We start from the raw sequence: 17,334 nt of genomic DNA on the forward strand, positions 1-17,334 counted from the left end.
ATGGTTCAAAGCTATTCCCTCCTGACCTCCTTTGTGGGTTTTGGTACTGCTTGATGACAAAAGAAGGGCAAATCACCACATTTAGGCAAGGTAATAAAGGACAACTAACTCATGCAAAATGTTGCAGCCTGGATGGTAGCCCACACACTTCAGAGATTAGCTGAAGCTCTGAAAAGCAATTTGAGTAACTTCCTTTGATGTACCATCTGGTGAATAATTTACTGGAATGTCTTAATCACATCAAAGGTATCTATCAATGTGCTCAGATTTACTCAGTGTTTAAGACTCTGCTTGTATATTGCACTCAAGGAACAGATATATTAGTACAAAAACTTTACTGCAGTACTCCCACAGCAATTAAAAAAAAAATCTGCAGCATATTACCAGTGTGGCCTCAAGTACTAGGTTTAGAAAGAGCAATATTTCACTATTACCTCAAAAAAGCTGCTACTCTACAATCAGCCTTGCTCATGTTTCCAAAAATTTATAAAATAGACACATATCTGTGGCATAAAATAAGTTTAGAAGCACATCTCCCTATTCAGAGGATGTATTGGCAGGGTTCTCTAACATCAATCACATGGGTTTAGACCCAGAGTAGATATAAGGAAGGAATTTTGTTCAATGAGAGCAGTGAAACAGTGGCACAGGTTTCCAGAGATGTGGATGCCCCATCCTCGGAAACGTTCAAGGGCAGGCTGGACAGGGCTCTGAGCAGCCTGATCTAGTTGAAGGTATTTCTGCTTATTGCAGGAGGACTGTGCTAGAAGGCCTTTGAAGGTCAACCCAAACCATTCTATATGTCTATGACATCCATTCGTCATACTCTAAGTGGAAGTATTATTATTGCTTCTTCCCCTCCCTAAATACTGGCACTAAATTGGGGTCTTATTTAAAAAAAAAAAAACCCAAAAAACTAAGCAAACAAACAAAACCCTCACAAAACTTTCTGGCTTTTAAATATAGTTTTCAAGTCACGTAGATAATTACATTCCCCGAAAGACAAGGCTGGATTATACTTATTTGCATGTGCCAGTCCCGTCGTGCTGCAGAAGCGCCCTGAACTGCGTTATCCTTCAGCATCTCCCCAGCCCGCCCCGCGCAGCGCAGTCACGGCTCGGCCGCGTCCGCAGGGCCCCGCCAGCGCCCCGGCCAGGCGCTCACGGGGGCGGCTCGGGAGGAGATCGCTCCGGGGAGGGGCAGGGAGCGGCTCCGGCCCCGGCCCCGCGCCCCCGCGGGCTGCCGACACCCCCGGCCGCCCCCGCCGGGCCTCCCCGCCCCTCCGCGTCCCCGCCGGGCCTCCCCGCCGCTCCCCGCCCCGCCGCGGCTCCGCGTCCCCGCCGCCCCGCGTCCTGCCCCGCCCGCCCCGCCCCGCGGGCTGATTTACGGCTCTGCTGAAAACGCCGCCCCGCCGCCGCCGCCAGCAACAAGTCGGGTAAGTGCGGCGACCTTGCGGGCGGCCGAGGCCCGCGCCCAGCCGGGGCCCGGCGCCGCTCCGCTCCGGCAAGGCCCGGGCGGCGGCCGAGGCCAGCGGGGCCGTGCCGGGGCGAGCGGGGCCGTGTGCCGGAGCGGCGGCGCCGGGTGGGCGCGTCCCCGGGCGCCGGGCGGAGATGGCGCGGTACCCCTGAGGAATCGCCGGGAAAGTTTCCCAAGTTTCCCGTGGGGCGCGGACGCGGACCGTTCCCTCCCGGCGAGGAATGCAACAGACAGCCCGGGATGAAGGCGGGCACCCCTGGCCGGAGCCGCTCGGCAGCGTCAGCCTCCCCTTCCGCTGCCCGCGATGCGGCGACCACACCAGGTTCCGGAGCCTGTCCTCGCTGCGGGTGCACCTGGAGTACAGCCACAGCTTCCAGGAGAGCAGCCTCCTGGCCAGGAGCAGCCTGTTCTCGCCGCTGAAGGAGGCGGAGCCGGTGTCCCCGCCGGAGCCCGCAGCCCAGGCCAGCCCGGGGAGCCCCGGCGGCTCGGCCGGGCCCCTCCTGACCCCGGGCGGCGCGTCCTGCGGGGGCGAGCGGCCGCGGGAGCTGCCGGCGGAGCGGCCCGGCTCCTACCTGGCCAACTATGTGTCGGCCGAGTCTCCCGGCGAGCTCTCCAAACCCGGCCTCCCGCCCGCCGATCCCAATGCCTCCTTCGAGGCGCACGTCCGGGAAAAGTTTAACAGGATGGTAGAGGCCGTGGACAAAACGATCGAGAAGCGGATCGACAAGCTTACCAAAGAGCTGTCCCAGAAGACGGCGGAGCTGCTGGAGGTGCGGGCGGCGTTCGTGCAGCTGTCCCAGAAGAAGCAGGAGGTGCAGCGGCGGGAGCGGGCCCTGAGCAGGCAGGTGGATGTGGCCGTGGAGATGATCGCGGCCCTGAAGCAGCGGCTCAGCGAGTCCGAGGAGGAGCTTCACCGCAAAGAGGAGTAAGTGGGGAGGCGAGAGCCGACGGCTTGGCGAGGGCTGGCCAGCTCCTGCGTCAGTGACAGCCTTTGGGGGAGAAGAGGGGGAATGGCTCACTTACTTGCTGATTATGAAGGGGCCTGGAGCTCACCAGCATCAGATCGTTGTTATTTCTGGAGTTGTAGTCCCGTGTGACCGTGTCCCCTGCAAGGCAGTGGACAGCTCCCTGGGCAGGTGGCTTTCATGTTTGACTCCCCAGTGGCTAAACAGGGCAGTGGACAGCTCCCTGGGCAGGTGGTTTTCATGTTTGACTCCCCAGTGACCAGCAGGGCAGGGGACAGCTCCCTGGGCAGGTGGCTTTCATGCGTGGCTCCTCAATGACTACTACACTAATGCCTGTGTTGTGCCTCTGGTTTCATGGGGGTAGGGACGAGTAGAAGCTCTCATCAGCATGTAATCTGATTGACACTGACACCTCTAATGCATCGTGGTTTTAAGAAGATACGGGTGGGTAAGTCTGGATGAAGTATGTGAGAATCCCAAGAAGCACCTTTTCCCTTAAGACACCTCACCACGGTCAGGAGGCTGACCATGGAGCGTGTTAGCCTCCTGTGCATCAACAAAGCTTTACTGGAGACAGTGTTGAAAAGGCCATGTCCAAGTAGTTCATGTCTAGTGTTTTAGGTGGACACAGAACTGTGGAACAGGAATCACTTCTATGGGATTGGGAAGCAGATGCCAGAGTTCTGACTAAACTAAGCCATCTAAAAATACGCTCATGATGCATCCATTAAAAATGTAGTGGTAGCTGATATATAATTTATACATGAACTACTTAGTTTATTCAGCACTTGCTGAGATCTTTCAGGCTTTTCAGAGCAACATAACTTATTTTAGAGAAATGGAAATAAAGAGCCTTGGTAATGGTGTGCCTCTAAACCAATTCATCAGCTTACAAAAAGAAGATGAGAAGTGGTAGTTGCCATGACACTGATCTTACAAGAAATAAGGAAGGTGGTGTAGGAGTTCAGTGTAGGAAGTTTGGAGGGCTTTCATCATTCCTTGCTGTAGTCTAAGGACAAGAAAGAAAAGATGAGATGGCTCCCACATCAGTAGGAGCCATTTACCTTGAAGCAGAGCTATAGATTTTCCAGAAGAAGGGCTACATAAAGGTGATGGGATATGAGCTTCTGAAATCTTCCTTGAAGGGATATTCAACAGAATATTCAATCAAAATACCTGATTTTAAACTATCAGGTGATCCTCATGGAAGAGAAAATGGAAAGATTTAAGGTGAAGCTGAAGATAACAGTTTAACTGAGGCAGATTGGAAGTATGCTGGAGGAAAGCCATGAAGATAACATACTTTCAAGCAGTTTTGGTATTCCCGTCCAGCCAGACTGCCCTCCTGGGCACTTTCACAGTGTAAGTCATCCTATTTCTTCTAGAAAAGTATCTTAGAGGAGAAGGGATTGCTCTGTGAAGGTCCTTCTTCCTTCTGCAGACTATCAGGAGACCTCAGGTAAGCATCTGTCTTAGGCTAGATGCAGAATTTCAGATATCTCAAGTGGCATGAATCACCCCAAACTAAAGGCAGAATGTGTTTTTAAAAATCAAGAGTAGGATCCCAAAAAGAAAAACATGACTGTTGGGAGAAAGAAACCATTCAGTGGAACAAACCCAAAGTTCTGCAATGCTGTAGAAGAAAAGACCTTGCAGGAAAAGAGGAAAGGGGCAATTGAGTCATCTGGGTAGAAAGAATGGGTGTGATATGGGAGGGTGGCAAAGGACACTGACAAAGACAGTTTAAGTTGTGATTTTTAACTGTATTAGGAAAAGGAATAAGGAAGAGGCCACATGCTCTTTGGCAGAATACCTACCAGCTGGTATTCTGAGGCTAGAAAGGACTGAATACAGAATGAAGAGAAGTGGGAAAACATTGTCCTTCACACTAGGGCATTGCCAGGCTCAGGAAAGGGGCAGGAGCTCAGATGATTGCTGTTAGAATTCTAGTCTTGAAAGGAGGAGGGTGAATGCATAAATGATGAGGTAGCTCCTAAGCTGGTGTTACAGGGAAGGCTGAAGGTTACTTGGCTACTAAGAAACACTAACCAAAAAGAGCCGACTGCACCAGAGACTCCACAGAGTACAGGGTATTGCTCTTCAGCGTTTTGCTTCCACTTTCAGCAGAAAGACTTGGAAGCAAGTGCAGCAAAAGGAATGAGTGAACAACTCTGACACAGTAACGTGTTAATTTCTAAAGGTAAATCGGTAACAACAGTGACACTTGTCTGGCTTTCTCATGGGCTGTTGGTAAACTCTGACACCTGTCTATATAGTCAGTGCTTTGTGTGTTCAAAACTTACTTGGTGTGCTAAAAAGACATTGTCCTTCAAAAAAGGAGGATCTCAACTTTGGCTTTGATTTCTGGAAGAAGTCCAGATGATTAGAAAGCCAAACAAGACTGCTTAATGGAAATTGCAGAAGCAGTTCTCACTGCAGACTGGAAAGTCAAAGGCATCCCTTAGGGACTGCTTTGATACTTGCTGACCTTCAGAAATAAATGCTTTCATCAGTTTCTTTGGATTTTTTTTTTCCATAAGCAATTTTGTGAATATGGATAACTTTTCCTAAAATTAGCATTGGTGTTGAGCTAGTGTAGCTGCAAATCTTTTCCTCTTAGCAGCAGAAAAAACAAAACACCTTCCCTGAAGCATCTGAGTGTCGGTTTAGAGCATCACCAGGAACAGGGCTGCCCATTTGAAGAGCTTGTAGGATCAGTGGGTTATTTCTTTAGACTTGTCAATTGATTATTTTTTGTTTGTTTTAAATAAGGCCTTTAGCAGCAAAGACAGTAATGAAGATACCTTTTTAGTTAAATTTTCTCTTTGTTTCCTTACAAAAATGGCAGTGCCAATCTGCATGTAAGTGTGTGCTGTGATTCTGGTGTGAGGCCCTCGTGGATGTGACCAGTGCTGAGGGGTAGGACAGCTGGAGCTACAACACTGACTGCACTAATATATAGTTGAAATTGTATTACTCTGAGCACAGAGCTGCTGAGCAAAGGAATTATTTAATTAGAAAATGTGCCCTGAAAGGGATTATTCAATGTTTGATGAAGGAGAATGCAACTCAGAATGAGTACTGTGATCTTAAAGATAACACAGAAGCATGCCCAAAGGGCGTAAGACTTCGTTGAATAACATATCAAGAAAACCATTGAAACAAAAACCAGCTATGAACTTAACTGCTAGAGGACACTGAGAGGCTTGTTTCTGGATGTTATGTAAGAAAATTGGAACTGGTAGAGTTTGATTTTCAGTAAGTCTGAACAGGGTAAGCATTTGAAGCAATGGTCTTTGGCTGGAATCCACCTTCAATGGTAACTTAAACAGTTTCACTGTCTCCTAATAATAGAGCAAGGTCATTAATCTCTGACAGTAATTCCTCTAACCAGTCTAATGCATTTGTTTTGAGGCTGGTCATGCCTCTGTTCTGACATAGCCTGGAATGCAAGGATTATTTCAGAATAGCTGTTGTGGGCAGTAGTTATTCTTGCCAGTGGCTTCACCTTAAGTTTGCAATTAATTAAATTATCTGTGCAGATAACATATTGACAGTGGCATTAAGAGCTGGTTTTTAGAGATCACTGCAATTTGTGCCTTGTAACAGCTTTCCTAAAACAGGGATTTCAGTTGTACAACAAAACAGTTTTGATTTGCTTTAAGCAGAGTACAACTACAATTACACATTGTTCTTCCACCCTCAGTTTTAGATAATCCTGCTCCCTCCTTCCTGTTTCCTTTCATCTTCCTACTCAAGAGATTACTCCCCCCCATGCACCTGCACAGGGTTAAGCCTAGCATGACTGTCCTACAGAATGGCTCTGTGAAATAAAGCTTAAAATCTTCAGTGTCACCCCAGTAAATTCAGGGCTCAGATCTAGAACACAGCCCACTGAATGGGTGCAATAACTTTCTGAGGGAGGAGGTGTGAATCTCTTAAATCAAATGTGCTTTTAGTGGTGTGGTAATGTGAAGCCACAACCTAATGAATAACAGCAGCCTTCAGGCAAAAACACCAGTTGGGTGCTTTTGGATGGATAAGGTCACTGGCATTAATGCTTAATGAATATACATATTAAATATTTTGACAAGTAAATCACTTTGTTACTTACTGTGGTAGGAATTTTCCCACCTTCAGGTAAAATAATGTCTTTGGTTTTCTATTGATTTTAGGCAGATTTATGCTGAATGTAATTCTCTAAAGTGATTTGATACTGGGTGCAGAGTCTGCATGGAGCCTCATGCTTATCTCCACCTACAGAGCAGCTGCAGGTGTCAGTGTTGGTGTGCACAGTCCTGGGGCCCATGCTGTGGGAGGGCTTGGCTGCAATGTGAGAAATCATTAGCCCTTGATGTCAGGTGTTAAGGAGCTGGAGCTGTCCCATCCTCTGCATCTACTCAGTGTATCACATGCTTAGCTGCTGAAAATCATATAAATACTAAACAGATCCCAGGATCCCTGTGCTGGCAACTGCTCCAGTAAACAAACCTGCAGCTCACTCATCCTAAATGAGTGCTGAATAATCTAGTGGTAAAAGCAGAAGAATAAATGTCACCCAGTCAGCCTATGATTTATGACTTTATTTACCACATCTCAACTTGTTTCATGGTAACAGCCTCCATAAAGAAGTTTTTGGGCTGGGCTTCAGGTGGGATGCAAAATTCTAAATTACTTAAGTCTAGTTAACTGTAACAGGTTAACTCCCTGGCAGAGTCAGATTAAAATAAAAGCTTTGGCAGCAAATCTTACTTACTTACAGTGAGTTCTTCCCTCGACACTTGTTTTTTAGCTGAACTCCTCTGAGGTGCCTGCTGTACTGCAATAAATTTCCCTTGGACTCGTCTGGCTCTGGGAAGAGCTCCTTTCTGACACTCTGGCAGTACAGGCATCTCCTGCTCCTCTTGGACACCTCTCAGGTTGCATCTGCCTTGTCTTTCCCTCTCACTTGCCTCACTCTGCTGCTGGCAGCTCAATACACCCTCTGCTCTCTGGGCAGCAGGAGCAATTCCCTCTTCCTGGAAGGTTTTGTCTGATGGGAATGCCCCCCAAGACAAAGCAAGAGACCCACCTGTCTCCCTGCTGCCCAGTCATAGCCCTGTAAACATTTTGCATACAGAATACCTAAGTATTGGTATAGTAAACTGCGAGCAGATGAGATTACAGACATTGGAGAGATCTGGGGTGCACTAAGCATTGTCTACAGCACTCAGAAAATGTAGTGTCAAGATCTTTTGCTTACCCCTATAAGCAAGTGCCAGGGTGCAGAGCTGGGTGAGAGGGGGCAGGTGTCTGCTGGGCAGAGGAGCAGAGGAGTTCTCAGCAGGAGTTAATAAGTCCATGTAACCTTTTCTCAGTATAACAGAAGTGCTCCAGATGTAGAATAGTCAGTGCATGGTAGCAGAGACCTCTTGTTAGAAAGGGAAACACCTCAGTTCTGAGCTAGGCTTTAATAAAATGATTCCTGTTTCAGGTGAATGCTGCTGGCAAGACACAGAGCCCAATGGGCCCATGCTGCTGTGCTCTGCTTTATGCCTCTACCAAGTGGGCCCCACAATATTCATGGCTTAACCTCCCCCTGACTTCATCCATCTTTCCACAAGCATAAGCATAGAGAGTGAAAGACAGAAATCCTGTCCCATAATCCTCAAAAATGTAGCAGAGGTCTGGAGAAATAAACTGAAAGGAAAATAAAGAACATAAGCAAAAAATCACCACAGATATCTAGAAATAGATTGAAGGGGGAGGGCCATCAGTATGGCTAAGAAAAAGTCTGGGCAAACTGCAAGAGACAAGAAGGGCAATTAGACAGATAAACAGCAGCTGCAGGAAGTTCTTTGAACCATTTCCCTATTGTTCACAGTGGGAGGAAGGTAAAAATTCTTCTGGGAATTCTCTTCAGGTACCCAAGGCATAGCTGTGGTATGGAGTGAGCTCTCTGAGGAAGAAGTGTTGGAGCAAGTAGAGAAACCTATTAGCAGTCACTCCTCAGGGCTTGATCTTGTTCTTCTGAGAGATGAGAATGAAGTGGAAACAAAGAAAGTAGCTGAACTAACACAAGTGCTGCTTATCAGTGCAAGGCATGTGACAGAGCCCTTAATGCGTGGGTTTGTTCTGGCTCCTGTCTTTCGAAAGGGAATTTACAGAGTGCATTTCAACCCAAAGGAAAAATTTTAGATTAAAATTATTAAAGGTAGGTTCAGAGGCAGCTAAACAGAGAGAAGTTATGGATATGCTACTACTACTGCTAATAACAGTTCCTACAAATAATGGCATTTAGGATGCCAAGTTATCTTTAGTCTAGAAAGCAAGGACAATATTGGGGAATTTATTGACAGATGAATCTCTTCTCCTCCTGATAGTCATCTAGATCTTCTTGAAAAAAACATTGCTTCACTCTGGCTTCCTTATGGCATATTAATGGGACATTTGTAGGAAAGGAGAATCTGTTGGTGATTGTTTGTGCCATAGAGCAGACAATTAATGAATTCTTATTAATTACCTTTGCTGAGACAATTACAAATGTTAGCATTTTTGAAACTATCACCCTTTTAAAAAAATCCCAGTTACTCATGTTTGTTTCCTCCTGCTGCAGCAAAGCTCAGAGGCTGTGTCCCTGGGAGGGACATCCTCATGGTGTCCCAGGCTGGCAGCTCCCTGCTCTCCCACCTTCCCACTGGAGGATCAGCAGGCTGACAGGCTATGAGCAGCTCTTCCTTACCCAAAAGGAGGGGGATTTGGAGCCAACCTGCTGAGCTTCTGTCCTTTTGAGCTCCCTGTCCCCTGATGAAACAGCAAGGTTCATCAGGTTGCTCCTACATTAACCCAAAACCATCATGAAACCAAAGGAGTCACAGTGCGATGACAATTAAGCCCTAAATTTGACCTTAATGAGTTTGGATTGGCTTTTCCCTAAGCATTCCTCCGTGGCTCTTTGGTATCAGGTTGCTCTGGGCAAGCTAATAATCACTAAAACTGTTCAGAGCCTTGAAATGAAATGGATTAGCTGAACTTAACAAACAAGTTCCCTCTCTGTTTCTTAAGCCAGGTTTTATGGGTGAGTTAATATAAACTAATATTCATCAATGTTCTTCATCCAAACGATATGTCCTTTTTTTTTTAGTTCATTCCTACCATTAGATCAGCCATGCAAACAGAGCTCTGCTGTAGTGGAGAGCAGGCAGGCACAGCCTGCATCCCAGGTGGTGAATTTCCATGGCTGACCACTCTTGCCTAAATCTTAGAACAAAGCAGCTCACTGTTGAAACAGCTATACTACATTAAACCAATTAACTACAACTATGCTGAGTTGAAACAACTGAATGCAGAGAAACTTTGGATTGGTTACAAACAAGCTAAGCTTTGAAAGGTTATTTCTCCCACAAACTGTTTCAGAGTTTCTACTTGAAATGCTTTTTCCTCAGGCAATGTATTTCTACTGAGCAATCATGCCCTTTCTCGCACCCATTTCATACAAAGCAAAATTTAACATGGCTTCATTGGCAGAGTAAAAAATATTTATCCTGGTATTTATTGACCAGGGAAGTCCTACGTGCTCAGATTTGTCTTCTTTTGTAATACATGTTTCTGTCTATAACCAAACTTCTTCCACCCAAATAGTCCTCTGATATCAGAGGTCAAATGGTGTCCTGATTACTGACAGTAAGTATACAGAGAACTTAGAAATCAGCAGTGTCTCAGCACAGAGCTGGGAGCTTTCACAGTCACCGGTGCTGTCTGTTTCTTCCAGTTGTGTTACCAGACAAGACACATTGCTAAACTCCTTACCTAAAACTTGCTCTTCCCACACAGACTCCTTGGTCTATAATCTGTAGATTATCTGTTCACCCCCCCACGCTCCCTCTGGCTCCAGGTCATAGCACCATACTTGGACATGTAGGATTGCAGCCAAAATGAAGTTTAATGGCCACAGTAGCTCCTTTGAGTTAAGAACCACCCCAGCAGCAACATCAAGTGACTGCTGTTAGATTGTGATGAAATGAAAAGATAAATTTGGGAGTTCATCTCTTTCTTTTCATGTTTCAGAGCTGATATTCTCATGGTTTAGTAGAAAAAAGAGAAAGCAGATACAACTGTCTCCAGATACCTTGAGAAGGGATGCTTGATGATATTTCTACCCTGTGAGCCACTAAAGACTATTTCCAAGACACCAAGTAATGTGAAAAAAGCCCACCCCAAACCCACTGCCCATAAACTTAAATTCAGCATTCAGGTTTCCAGATCTTCACTTTGTCCACAAAAAAGTTGAAATCCTTTGATAATGGCGAAGGTCAGCAATTAGCTAACATAAGCTATCACCATGACAAACTGGAGAATCACCAATAATTTTTGACAACGGTAAGCCCAGGGAGCTGCTGTTATCTAAATGTGGCCTCTTTGCAATGTTTCCATCTTGCAGAGAAGTTGTTACTTTCAACCACTTCCTGGAAGAAGCAGCAGAGAAGGAAGTGCGGGGGAAAGCCAGGCTCCAGCACTTCATTGAGAACCTCTTGCAGCGCGTGGATGTGGCAGAAAGGCAGCTAGAGTATTACCAAAACCAGCAGATGGTGTGCAACCACACCGATGTCAGCGAGCACGTGGTAAGGCAGCAGAGTCTTTCCCCTTCCTGTCACCCTGCCCCTGGAGCCAAAGTTCTGTTGGTGTATGATTTGGAGTTTGGATATGGGTGGGCTCCGTGGCTCACATTGATTGCTGCTGCAGGCAGATGTGCATTTGGGAAATGTTTATTTAGTTGTGTTTTATTTGTGTTTTAAACTGCCACTTTACACAAGGGAAAGGAGCAGAGAGCATAAGAGCAGCAGTAGCCAAAGGTGGTAAAGGGAGAGCGAAGAGTAATGAAATATTTGATAGATATTTAAATGTTTTTTTCAGCTTTGGCTATTGCTGCCATTTCCTTTGCCATTAACATTTTTTTAAATGTGACTTGGCAGTCTTTTTGGGATGCTTAAAGATTTTCAGGAAAGACATAGATCCCTATAGGTGATATATCAGCTTGCTGGCAAATCATCTTGCTTTTAGTAGTTACCTATCATGGGACTCTTAGAAATGGTGAATGGATTCCCACAGCCCTGTACCCCATGGATTAGAAAATCAAGAATATTACTACTGAAAATAGATTATTTGCCACAGCCCTCATTTTTAATACCTAAACTCAGTATTTTCCTACAATGCATTACATTTATATGACAAGTTGTAGGCACAGGACTTCCAAGGAACATTTCAGCATTCCTCTAAGGTCATCCATCCAAATATTGACCATCCTGACCTTCAGGAGGTACAGCAAAATACACCATGAGATGCCTCCAGAGTCCAGCCAAGACAGATGACAAACAAAGTCAGGCTGGGTAAAAATCCAGCTGCAAAGCGTGGACAATACCAGGGACAGAAGGAACATTTACAAGAACATAATCATTTTCAGATGCCAAATCTGACTTGCTTGTCTCAGTGACTTCATTAAATGATATTCAAAGGCTCAGTGTAGAAGCTCTGATGAGAGCTCAATACAAAGAATCTATTTAGTACTAAAATCAATTTAAGCTGAGCTGGCATTAAACACCTCCTTTTCTGACCCCCACCAAAAGAGAGACTAGACAAAGTGTTTCCACACTGTGGACCAAACTGCTGTACAGAATGAAGCCATGCAAATTTGAGCTGGCATTGAAGTTATGCTGTCCCTAGCTGGTCTCAGGATTTGCAGCAAGGGGAGAGAAATGCTTGTGTCCTCATCCTCCATCCTTCAGTGCAAGTCTGCAGAGCCAAAGGCTTGTAGCTGGAGTTTCCTACCACTTCTGTAAAGGAAATGTAGCATTGAAAAATTAAAGGATCTGAGAGAAAGTTAATTTCAAACAGCTTGTTCAGCCACTGCCCTTTATTATCTTGAACACAGTAATTACTTCTCATTGTATCCATACTGTTTAATCTAATGTGAAAGATCTCTGTTCAGCCCACTCTTCTTTAGCAATTTACTTTGATTATAGTTACAATAAAAATAATGGGAAAAATCCAGCCACTAACAACTCACACATTCTGAATTTTAAAAACATGTTCATAAGATGGAGGAGTTAATAATCTGTAAAAGATTTTTTGTTTTTTTCCATGAATGTTCTAGTTTTAACAGCACATGAGAATGGAAATACAATTTTAAAGATTGTGTGTATTTTATCCTTGTACTTTAATTACTTGAAAATGTAATAGTAATAACCTGGTTTTGTTTTCATTGCAGTTTACAGATATTTCATTAAATAAGAAACCCAGATGCCTGTAAGTATAGCTCCTTCTTTTTTTTTTTTTTTTTTTAACTTAAATACACTAAGTTGACATGCTTGCATTTCTGCTTTTGCATTTTACCTTATAGGTTGGCACCTGCATGTGGTCTATATTTACGGCGTGTAATTTAGAAAAAAAATATTTCTGCTAAAACTAAACTAAAATCAGATATTCTCTAAAGAAAACAAAGAATGCTAATTTTCTGTTAAACAAATTACTCCTTCCTGCTGACTATAATAGCCTATTGCAAAGTTACAGGAGTTGAATCTCTTTGACAAACACAGCCCAAGTTTCAGTTGAAAACGTCCTTAACATTCTATAGGTAGGAGAGAGACATTGTCATTTCCTAACTGACAGTAACAATCCTATAACCTGACAAAGCAGGGGCACTAACAATCTCAGGTTACTCAACAGCTATCCTGGGAGCAGCAGAACTAATTGGGGCTGGCCTCCATGTCTTTGTGACTTGGTCATGAGTCCCAGCAGGTGGTTTGGAGCATCATGTGGTGCTTGGCCAAGTGACAGTCAGGCAGTGCACCCTTCTTCAGGGCAGCCTTTCCTTCTGGGGACACAAGTTTGGGACTTTTTCCCATTGCACCACCACAAGTCACTCTCTGTAACACAACAGATTATGAGTCTGTGTCAGTAGAAATTCAGTCTCTCTTACAGTCACTTATATTGCAGAGCTGCTGCTTTCCCACATCTGGAAAAAGCATTTCCCACATCTGGAGCTGGCAGTTTTGCATTTCACATGCAGTGACCTGCATCTTCCTCCATCTTGGGTACTTTCTTACCCTGACTGTGAATTGGGAACAGACATCCATCTTCTCTACCATACCATAAAATCATTCAATTTAAATACAATTTAGTCCCTTTAGGTAACCCCTCAGATCATATTAACCTTGACCTTCTGGTTTAAATAGCTTCATTCAGTGCAGCAGAGGACTGCCTAACATCACCTGCAATAATACCAGTGTGTGCTTTGGGAATAAATGATGTAGCTTCCTCACCATAACAACATCCGAGAAAAACAGAACACTGCATCTTTAAACAACAGCTGAGTGATGGACTGTAAAAAGCAGTACCCAAGAACTGATGGTAAACTGGAGTGGCCAACACTTGTGCATTTACACAAGTGGTCAGAGCCCAGGCCTGCAGCAGGCCAGTACCTGCAAGGTCCAGTTTGGATCTGCACAGCATTTCACCCCCCTAAACCTCCCACTAGTGAAATCTGCTTAGCAAAGCTGCTAACCAGGTAATGCTGTTACATAGGTAAGGCTTAGTTCCTACAATGTTAGATGGCCCTCACTGCCTCCTACCAACAAATATAGACTTCCATGACACCCTTCTCATCTTCCTGAAGAGTAGGAGAGGGTTTACACTGTACACATGTGAGTAACCGCAGCTCTTTCCAAAACTGGCTTGGTCAAGGGTGCAATAGGATTTAACTCCCAGAAGAAGTAATACTACAGATATATGGTTTTCAGAAATAACAGACTATGGAAAATATCCCTGTGGGATCCCTTAAGAGATCAACTTGTGCATCAGCACATCTGCTCTTTGCTTCAGTCACAGGAGCTGGGTACACATGAGCTGGTGCCTTACATCATAGTTCTGCTGTTACACTGCATTTATCTGCTGTAAAACATTTCAAGATTATGTTAAAAGGGACTATAATGATCTTGGCTAAACTGTGGATCTGCAGTTTGGATGTAATATTTCAGAGCAGAGTGCATGGTTCAGCCTTTGCAGCACTGGGCACTTTGCTGTCACTCCACCTGAGCTCACCAATTTCTGCAAATCTTGCTGGGCTTGAACCATCACAGAGAGAACAAAGAATTCACCTTACTTTGGCCTTTAAGCTTTCATACTCTTCTTCCCACCAGTTTTTGTATTCCCCTTTCTTCTTCTTCTGTTTTAAATCAAAGCCTAAAAGGGAAGCTAAAGTTTCCCTGGATGGGTGGTCAGCACAAAGGGCAGAGCATGGAGTTTCCTGAGCTATTGGTCATTTGTAGCAGCAGCTCCCTGGGGACTGGGTGTAGTCCGGGGCAGCACTGAGATTCTACAAAGAAGTCTCTGCACTTCCTGCACCTACTTTCTACTCTTACTGGTGTTGTGTGGTCTTCCAAAGACCAAGGGATGTTCATTCTTTGCAGAATGTTGATGTGAACAATATGCATCTTTAAAATCCCTGCAGATCACCAAGTACAGACCTCACTAAGGTCTCAGCACTCCAAAATCAGCAGAATGGTGATCAGAATAAAAGTGTAGATGAACACACATGAAGAGTGCACCAGTAACACACGTAGGGGTTATTTTAGTGAGGAATGCTTTTGAATACTGAGAAATGTAATTCATCTTGCAACTCTCTTTTTAACATGCAGCCTCATTCTGTAAAACAAGACTATTTATGTCTTCAAAAATGTAAGGGTTTGGGATATTTTGGGGACCTATCATCTTGCAAGGCTGAATAACAGTTATTAATAATCACTGTTATTAATTTCAGGAGCCGAGGAAGTCAACACGCTTCATATAACATCGCTGATGCAAAGCCTCATTCCTTTCAAAAAGGAAGGATCCTGTTGAAAAAAGCAAAGGATGAAAAAGCCAGCTTGCAGCCAGTGAGATGCTTCTATGAATCTGTTGATTGCCCAAGAGAAATATGGAGAGCACAAAAGAAGGGTGAGCCAGTCTGCTCTGCCAGGAAAGTGAGTGCAAAGTCAAAGATGGGTAAAAAGGCCAAAGCGCTATAGGAATGGTGAGCAATATACAGCAGCACAGGAACTTGGCTTCAACACAACAAATATTGAATGAAGTTAGTCATCCTACTTTTTCCTATTCCATCTGGCCATGCCAAAACATACCAGATATAATATACAGAAATATATACATATGGAAGTTTAATAATATTTAGTTATGCCATTCCCTCTTTGGGCGCTATAAAAGAAGTGACATTTTATTCCGTTTACATGGAGGTTTTTCTATTTATTCATGTATTTATTTATTTATTTAGCCATTTATAGAGCTTGCTTTAAATGACTGCAGTTATCTTGCTGGGCAGTACTGTGGCTGTATGTTTAATTATTTTAGTGGCAGCATGTGGCCTGGTAATTTATTTTCCATCTGTGTTATTCCTGAAATTCAGAGGAATCCATTTAATTGGCACCTAAATATTCAATCTCTCAGCTTAGGTACGTGTAAGATCAGTGACTAACAGACATACTTAGATGCAAAAGGCCTACTCAAAGTCGCTTGGAGGCTGTTTACAGCAGTAGGTTGCTACCCTGGGTTTTTGGCTATAAGCACATTTCCATCTTTTATTAAATACATTAAACTGCTTGATCCTGCCAGCAGCCACGTTGTCTATTGGTACAAGTTTGGGCTCCTCTGAGGTGTCCCTTAGCAAGGAGACCAGAAGCTGCCCTGACAAGCACAGGCCAAACTGGGAATTTCAGTGCCAAGTGGCAGCAGCAGGTTCTCAGCTGTGGTGCAGCAAGGGAGAGGATAAAGTAGCGTGTTACTGCATGGCATTGTGTTCAGTGTCTGTGCTTGGTCTCAGGCATGAGAGACCCAAGTAACCATGATTATAACCCAAATCCTTCACATTTTTATCTCTGAAGAATCTTTACAGGGCTGAGAGATCACTGACTTTGATGTAAGAACCCAAGTGCAAGGCAGTTAGAGATGACTGCAGAACAGGACTGTATGTGTTTACAGTGGTTTGTGCCAATTAAAAGGATCCTTATTTATCAGAGACTTTATTTATCAAGATGATTTTTTTGTGTGTGCAGTTTTTGGTAACATGAATCCTCATGCCATGTTTACAGATATGAACATCCTGATGATGTTGCTGATGAGACTTGTTTTCTCAAGAAAAAGGATAGGTGAGACAGGTCTATGTGATTTATTTTTTAAATGCTCATAACAGATGTAAATTGTTTATGTGGAAGGTGATTTTTACAGTATGTGTACAAAGATTTGTGAAAAATGTTTTTCATTTTTTATAACTATGTCTGTAAGCAGAACTGAGTATTAAAAGACAGTGTATCACTATGATTACTGCTGCAATAAGCACCCGAGTTGCAATATTTTTAAAGCAGAAGATGACCAATCAGTCAGCTAGGATCAGGTAACTACAGATGTCATACATTTGTCAGTGTACAGAGCTCCCAGAAAGTAGCAGAGAGAAGAAAGAGTATTTATTATTCCTCACTTTTATTTTAAATAGTGTATATGGAACAATCAGATATATGTTTAAAAGTTTCTCAGCACTGTTTCAGTAGAAAGTCACAGTGTAAAACCAATTCAGGTATTTAGGTTGTAATGATATTTCAATATTTATTTATCTATGTCACAAGGCCACACTTGGCCTTATGCTAGGCATTGTGTGTGGTGAAAAGGAGTTGTTCATTGTGTTGCATGGGCTTGGGTCAGATTGTGTGTTACAACAACTTTTATAGGCAAGCTAAAATTCAAGCATTCTTGAGTTTTTTCTATTGCTTCCCACATCCTACCACAAATCTGAAAAAAGGATCTTTTTTGAAGATAATAAAAGTGAACCTTAGAAAGATAATAAAGTAAAATATATTAATTTGTTTCTTTAACC

General features: G+C 44.0%; 2 protein-coding genes and 1 long non-coding RNA gene across 6 annotated transcripts in view; 1 reads left to right on the forward strand and 2 right to left on the reverse strand.

The window, feature by feature from the left end:
• The window catches only part of RTKN2 (rhotekin 2), a 53,650-nt gene extending 51,377 nt beyond the window's left edge, over window positions 1-2,273 (reverse strand). For all 3 annotated transcript variants that reach the window (XM_083866138.1, XM_083866137.1, XM_083866135.1), the window contains exon 1: window positions 2,210-2,273. The gene's annotated coding sequence lies outside the window, so the exon portion shown is untranslated. The remainder of the gene's footprint in view (window positions 1-2,209) is intronic.
• Window positions 1,698-17,328, forward strand: ZNF365 (zinc finger protein 365; the record flags this gene model as incomplete). The annotated part of the gene is made up of 4 exons (XM_083866140.1): window positions 1,698-2,401; window positions 10,861-11,041; window positions 12,685-12,722; window positions 15,235-17,328. The coding sequence occupies 4 exons, from the start codon at window positions 1,698-1,700 to the stop codon at window positions 15,479-15,481; spliced, it is 1,170 nt and encodes a 389-aa protein (XP_083722266.1). The 3' UTR covers window positions 15,482-17,328.
• LOC310912010 overlaps window positions 2,284-17,334 on the reverse strand; it is a 44,853-nt gene continuing 29,802 nt past the window's right edge. Inside the window, exon 3 of one of the 2 annotated variants that reach the window (XR_014590608.1) lies at window positions 2,284-2,465. This is a non-coding gene — a long non-coding RNA (uncharacterized lncRNA). Of the gene's footprint in view, window positions 2,466-15,222; window positions 15,308-17,334 lie in introns of those variants that run through there. The other variant, XR_014590609.1, reaches the window with a different exon arrangement.

Source organism: Zosterops lateralis, assembly GCF_965231275.1.
Source record: "Zosterops lateralis genome assembly, chromosome: 8".
Classification (NCBI taxonomy): Eukaryota; Metazoa; Chordata; class Aves; order Passeriformes; family Zosteropidae; genus Zosterops; species Zosterops lateralis.